This window comes from Hylaeus anthracinus, unplaced genomic scaffold (assembly GCF_026225885.1).
Source record: "Hylaeus anthracinus isolate JK02 unplaced genomic scaffold, UHH_iyHylAnth1.0_haploid 4, whole genome shotgun sequence".
Taxonomy (NCBI): Eukaryota; Metazoa; Arthropoda; class Insecta; order Hymenoptera; family Colletidae; genus Hylaeus; species Hylaeus anthracinus.
In genome coordinates this window covers 8,060,535-8,067,988 of record NW_026535289.1, presented here as the reverse complement: position 1 = coordinate 8,067,988, position 7,454 = coordinate 8,060,535, and the positions used below count along the sequence as shown (strand labels likewise).

Sequence of the window (7,454 nt, the reverse complement as noted above, 5' to 3'; positions counted from 1 at the left end):
TTTTTTTTTTAAAGAAATGTACTCTACCATCGTTCTTTAACGAACAGTGTTGATAAACCAACATATTTTCCTCATTGAAAAGTATCGAAAATGTTAAAATTTCGACAAGTACATATTCGATTATTATCTCAAATGAATGATTCAAAATTCTACTGTATACAATCGTCATGTTCAATCAGCACGTTTGGATAATGTGCTAATTTTACGTGTCGTTTAATTGCATGCGTTTTCTCGGAATCATCAACCTCTGATCAACCTCTCGAATCATCTTCTGTAAGTTATATTTGGAAATAATCCTTTCATAAACGCGTCATTCATTCGTACGTCGACGTAATCGAGCGCGTCTTCTTCGATCGAGGATTGAAACAGTCATGCGGTGTTCCTTGATAGCGAAGGAGAATACGTGGCCACGCGGATGACATGTGACGTTGATTGGCGAACGTTGGCAAAGAAATAACCGAGGCGGGCGCCGACGCGCTTTTTCAACGACGATTCCTTATCCAGCCGCAATTACCGAGCGATATATAGACGCTGGTCGCTATGGAATCGTCAAGGAGAACATGGATTGCTCGTGAAAGAGTTAATCGATCGCGATATATCATTCGAGCACCTACCAGCTTGCGACGCGCGCTGAAACGCCAATCACCAGCGTGTCGAACGCGTTTTTGCGCGTCGACGCGTTTAGATTACAATTAAGGAATGGCAGTGGAATTTCCGACTGGGAAAGAAGAAACTCCATCCAGGATGTTCTTTTTTCGATAGAATTCAATGGAACGTTAGGGATTCCAAGGTATGGTTGTCCGATTTTGTAGAAAAGATTTAAACAATTGCATTTTTATCACAAATTACTCTTATACACAAGTAACATCTGCCATCACAATGACGTGGCAAAATGAAGATAACTTACCGAGATCAAACAATCGGACATTTCATATGCAACAACCTAATATTTCTCCAATTCGTACCCTTATAACTGTACCTTGATCACTAAAATTCACACCTGAATTTGCTGCCGTCCCCAATAAACATCAGTTTACTTCTGGGGGAGGCCGCGGACGTTCGCGAAGAATGATAAAGAATAGGGTGCACCTAGGGACCGAAGAAAAGGGCTGAATGTGTGATACGAGGGGGTACAGCTAGAGGTGAAGGAGAGAAACGGGAGAGCAAGGAGGATAAGAGGAGGTGGAAGAGAAGCACGGTCCGTCGTGAAGTCGCCCGAGGGCTCACGGAGCGTATTGTCTCGCTGGATATCCTGAGGGCACCGTGGAATCCCTCCTCCGTGCCCTCGCCCGTCTCACAGTGGAGGTAGGGGTAGGAGAGGGTGCAGAGGACGTGCACGAAGCTCGCCGCTATCTCCTCTCGTTTCCGTGCCCGCAGCGGAACGACCGTTGCTCCGCCGTACTTGGTGGTGGGGTATACCTCCGCGTCTGCCCCCGAGGGCAACTTCCACACAACGACGGAGGCCACGAAGTGGTGAGGGAGAGGGAGGACCTCCTTCTTCTTCTACGCTGCATGATTCCGCGCCTCCGGCCCCGGGGGCTAACCGAAACGGCTCTTACGCGTGTGTATATGTAAGTACGCGCACCAACGTGCCTGGCATCTGCCTGCAGCGCTCCGGGCACGGTGTACCCCTTCTTCATCATCTTCTTCTTGGCCTACGTACCTGGTATTCTTCTTCTTGATAATTCCGTTCCCTCTGCGTTGCCTCGCGGGCTGTCGCAGCCTCGAGCTGTAGGTAGGGGGGTAGGCGAAACCGGGAATGACGAGTGAGAGATGTCGTGGAATTTTTTTTTTTATATTAGTTCTGTTTGCACTATTTGTTAGGATTTTTTCATTTCCTCTGTTATTTAGGGATAAGTAGGGGTAACGATTAAGGTAACTAACGAAATTACTGTTATCACGAAAGCTCCCCGCTTCTCCTTATTATCATTCAATCTCCCATTATTAACTTTTAATCTACTATTCCACTTTTCCGACCAGTCCCGCATGCTTGAGTTTTTACCTAGAATTTTCCTCTCTCCTATATTGTGCTTTCCTACGGTTTCGGTGGAACGTTTTATATCGTTACCTTTCGGACCGTTCCGTCGCCTCGTAGCGTTAGCGTGTCTCTATATTTAGTGTCACATGTTCGACGTGTATCGCCGCGGGCAAGGTATCGCTTTTATTTTGCTTCTTTATTTCCGCTTCGGTCGCGATTGACGTGGACGGAGATTCATTCCAGCGTTTAAAAAGACGTGGCCATCTCTTTCGGCCGTGTTATACGTTTACACGGGAACAGTTTACGGCATTAATTCACATCGATGAACGCGTCACTGTCCAGTTCCTTATCTCGATGTTCATACGCCCGACGATAGGAGCCCCGTGGCGTTCACTTCTCCTTTTTCCGCTGTGCTGCGCGATTCTTTGCGAGCGAACCCCTCGAGGGCTGACCAACACGGTCCTAAATCTCCTGTGCGTGCGTTCGCGCTCTATGAAACGCTCGAGCTGCATCGCCCGGGGCAACGCGTGCCCCTTCCATCTAATTCTTATTTCTTCCTGCTTCTCTTCATTTTCTTGCGCGTCCTTCCTGTATTTTTCAGTTCGCCCAGCTACGTGCCACGACGATGTTGATCGTTCTGTTATTTACCGAGGACGCCGTCAAAGAGAGAGATTAACAAGCTCTATCGTCGGCTGGATATATCGATCCGAGGATCAATTTACTTCCGGTAATGATTTCAATCAAAAGAAACGGTTAACTTTTTTTTAATGTATATTATTCATCGTTGGTAACCAGTTCCTCTTACCTGAACTTGTGGTTGGGGACGTTGAATTTTAAGTGGTGATTTCTGATTTCACTTTGCCATTATGTAGGATTTGCTGCACTTCAATTTTGTATCCCTCAATTTGATAATTTCTTAATCTATTTAAAATGTTTATATTCACATTCCTCCTATTTCATTATTATTCTAGAGAAAATTGTAACTAATAGGGCTTATCGACAGGTGTTGCTTCACGTAGAGCAATTTTATTTTTAAATCACGCTCGAATCTTGAACAGATTTAACCTAGAAACACTCTTGAGAGACGCATAAAGTGGCCGATTACACGGGTAACTGACCTCCGCTATGATTCATTCATTGTTCGGCGCAGATTACGATCTGCCAGCTATCTCTCGAGGATGTTATGTCACCGCCTGCTTTATCGGACGAAATACGTTCAGCGCCGCGATAACATTTCCGTGAGAAGCAGAAGCCGAGAATTCCCATTCTTGAATGAGTACATAAATCGCGCGCTCTCCTATCGGGTGAGAAGGTCGAGCAATAAATTCAGAATTCCTGAGCACACATATTTTATTATAAATACATATTCGCCACGTAGGCGTGCAACATTTAACGCAACGCATTCTCGCACACATTCTTTCGTTACAATAAATCCATCGCTCGAGTGGCAGGTTTACCGCGAGGAACTGTAAAGAATGCCCCTGACGAGTGTTCTTTAGCTCATAAATTGCGTTTTTATAATAACAATTTTATCAGTTATTAATTCATTTGATCGAAGTTCTCGTTGAAATCTCTGTAATTTTCTTTTCTCTTACTCGTGAGTGGCAGTGTCCTATTTACAAGGCATACAAGGCATTGAGGAATTCCAAACGTAATTTATTTTAGAAAATTATTCTTTCTATTTAAAGTAAAGGATTTTTACGTATCATTTGCAAAAATAAAAAAAAAAACATATTCCTAGCCGTGTTAAGCATCGTATACTCTATATACATCAAAATATATGATGTTTATGTAGTTGAATAAGTGTTTCAATGACGTAAGTATGTACGATTCAAATTATGTTCCAGTCTTGAAAAAAGCAATGATTTATTACTAATTGTGTTAATCAAAAATTGCTTGAGCTTGAATTTCATCTACATTCTACTTTAATTCTACGTCTGAATTTCATCCAGGGGCGTTCTTTGTAGGTCTTCAGCGTACGTTCGCGCTATTTATCGTCGACGAGTTCACATTCGTGACGGATCCCTCGTGCCTTGGTAATTATCTCGCGGGGTATTCGATTTTTCATTCGTTCGTCGAGTCCTCGCCCCGTGCATGCACCGTTGTAATTGTAAAACCAATTAAGTGGCTTTTCCACCGTGCTGCAAACAAATGCAGCATGTCTGGGTTCGCGTTATTACACGCAACATCGCGAACGGACACGCCGTAGCCGCTTGTCGCAATCGCTTATGTTAACTTAGCTCTCTGTGTTCCCTTAAACTAACGAATAGCGAATCTTTGGCAATAGATCCGACGAATTTCTATTATCTATACCTTTTCAAACTGTTACTACAAAGAAGCATTAGCTTTGAATATAAATAATCGAGCCAGGCATCCTTCTCTCTCAGCGTTTGAAATTACAAATACAAAGGTGGAATGTTCCATTAAACTCCACCGTGAAACTATGCCGTGAGGTTGGAAAAGGTGAACAAACATTGCCTTAAACTAATGTACAACAGACTTTGTCGGCTGGACAATCGCTAACCAGGTTTTGCAATTCTTTGTTGCAGCTGTCCATGCATTCGCCTCCGTGCTGGTGGCAGTGCGTTCTGTGCTCCTTTTTCACTGCGGACAGAAATCACGTCGCTTGAAATAACGGGAAACGCGCGGAATGTCGAGGAACCGGTGAATTTTATTTTGAATTTAATTAAACGGGTTATTGCGTCCACTCTTATTTCGTATTTTGTTTTATTATTATATATTCTCGCACGTTCGTTTTATACTTTACTCGTTATCGCGTCGTTATGATACTCGATCTTTTTTTCTCTCAGTGAATTTATTTGATTCGGATGAGTTCTCATGAAATTTCTACGAGTCTTTCTTTTTTAAACACCTCACTTTCATAATCAATCAATAAAGAACTTTGTTACCCGCATGGAGCTGGAATTGTAGAATAAAATATTTCAGAATAAACAGCTAAAAATTTAACCGTTTATTTCTAAGATTATTTCGATTAAATTTCGATATGTTGCTTTCATTCGTCATTTGATACTCAAATAAAATCTTGGTCATAGTTGTCAGAGCTCCGACAGACGAGGCGCCATGTTTCGTGAAAGTGCGGACAGTGACGTATGAATTGACTCGTCAGTCGTTCGAAATTCACGGCGCGCAAAAGTGAATCTCGAGAATGGTCGATTTGGCACAGTAGAAATTACGGGCGTTGCGTGTGTCCGGTACCGGGGAGCGTGAAATTGCTATATCCAGTGGTAGCGCACGGTTACGTTATCGTTACCGCCGCGTAATTACCATCGCTCTTGTGTACCTACTTTGCGCCGTGACACGAATAAACGAAAGCGTGACGTTTCAACGTAAACTGGCGTACAACCAATAACGGACACGTGTAACCAATGAGAAAAATAACAAATTCAAGAGGACAACAATTCAGGCTGTGAGTTTAGAAACGTCTCGTTTACGTTTTCGTTGGCACGATTCGACGATATGAACCTCGATTGTTGCAAGAATTGAGTCTCGGAACTCCTCCAATAATCGAGGATTAAGTTACAAGCAGTGACTACCTACTCCATGAACCAGCTCTACTTGTCAATAGCATGCAATTAACGAGGTTCTTAGGCAATAATCGAGGGAACCAATTCAGCGGCTTGTAGTCCCCCCCAGTATATCCCCTCTACTACATGTTGCATAGCATACATCCCCTCTATTTGTGGACACCACGCAAGTAACAAAGTTCTCGGACAATAATCGAGGTTCTACAGTTGTTGCTTCGTTCACGAACGGTAACGAAACGTTAAGAGAACGTACCTACGCTGCAGCACGTGTCAGTCGATTGTGGGCATTGTCCACCTGCCTGCACGAGTTCGCACATCGAGGAATCGAAACAGTTCTCCGGACGACAAACTCTTTCAGCAGCTACATACTCTGAAAACAGATTTTTCACGTGTGGAATCTTTCGAAATAATAATTTTCTTTGATAACGCGGACTTTTTATCGAGTTTGCTGAATATATTTAAAGATTCGGTGCTTTACTGGATTCTAAACAATTGACTTTTTTATCTGCTTAGTTTGTATGTTTACATATCAACTAATCTAAATGAACAGTGAATTAAATTTTGTCCACTTCCCTCTCAAAGTATACAGTATGGGATCGTAGGGCGGGAAGAAAGGAAGGGTTGAGGGGTCGGTTGGGGCACATGTTTCAATTTACCGCGACGCTTTTATGTTGCGGTAAAGAAAGCCATTCGCTCTCCGAGCGATCAAAGGAGAACCTGTAGCTATTTTTGGGTCTGCATGTAGCCTCGTCGTGAAATCTATAATCCATGAAATTAAAGCTAAACGCCGAACAACAAAGATCGCGAGGGTTACACGGGAAAGCAATAGAAAATGTCAAGAGTTTTCCTTGAGATTCCTTCTTGTTTACAAGAAATAAATGTTTATACAACCATTTCATACAATAAAGATAATTAAACACACGGTGGTATCGGCGTTTCCCATCGTTTTTAATTGGATCTACGCGTTACAAGCAATCATCTTCGACAAATTATTTAATAAATTGTATAATATTACCGTCTATCAACGATCAATAAGACTTTTATTTCCATATGTATGTAATACTGTTTGGCTTCGAGATTTCACAACGTTTTCCCACTTACATGTAATAATGATAACATAGACATAAATTGCGTAATTGATCATTCAGAATATTTATACTACGCATAAAAGAAGTTACCACTTATCTATATCTATACACTTTGTTACTCGATTAATTCGTACATTCGATACTAAATGGCGTTTAAATTCAACGATAACGGAAATTGATGCTGAAATCTTCGACTTCGAAGGCAGGAACTTTCAGAGGAATGAAAATGGATAGATGAAAGATTTCTTACCAATGGAATGCAGAGTGGCCAGCACGAGGATAGCGAGAACCACAGGCAGACAGAACTTGATTCGACTGTTCTTCATGTTGTCGTTGATGTTCGAGGTGCGCGTGTCTCTTTAACAGTCGACGATTCAATGGTCTCACTTTCCCGGCTCTTGGCATTATATAAACGTAAGCGACCAGCGTTACGCGACACGCACACTCGCGTGGGCCAAACACGCGCGCACGCTCGACGCCGTTTTGTCGTCGTGCATTTCATTATCGGGGGAACCAGTGTACGAACATATTGTTAGCTCCGTCTTCGAGCACCTCGATCGATCGAGGTGATTTCCTGAACGTCCGTGCTTCCCCTTCGAGCAATCGACAGCGCTCGATATAAGGAAATCTCTTCGGAGAACGCAGATATTCCATCGCTATTACCGTTACGACGTGTGGTATCGAAGTGTTATTGCTCTGATGCAAGCGTTATCGTAGATGTTGAAAACGTGTTCTATTCGTGGGAAAACGATACCAAGTAGGAATCAACAAAGTATCGATACATTATTCTGTAATGTTCTAACATAACATCAAAGAACTTAATTCATCGAACGATTAGATGAT

At 42.6% G+C, this 7,454-nt stretch overlaps 1 protein-coding gene across 1 annotated transcript; it reads right to left on the bottom strand.

The window, feature by feature from the left end:
• Positions 1-3,291: 3,291 nt before the first annotated feature.
• Positions 3,292-7,161, bottom strand: LOC128894946 (uncharacterized). The gene is made up of 3 exons (XM_054157061.1): positions 6,862-7,161; positions 5,777-5,893; positions 3,292-4,582 (listed from the first exon to the last, which is right to left on the bottom strand). Exons 1-3 carry the CDS (start codon positions 6,935-6,937, stop codon positions 4,458-4,460), a joined length of 318 nt encoding a protein of 105 aa, XP_054013036.1. The 5' UTR covers positions 6,938-7,161; the 3' UTR covers positions 3,292-4,457.
• Positions 7,162-7,454: the final 293 nt, after the last annotated feature.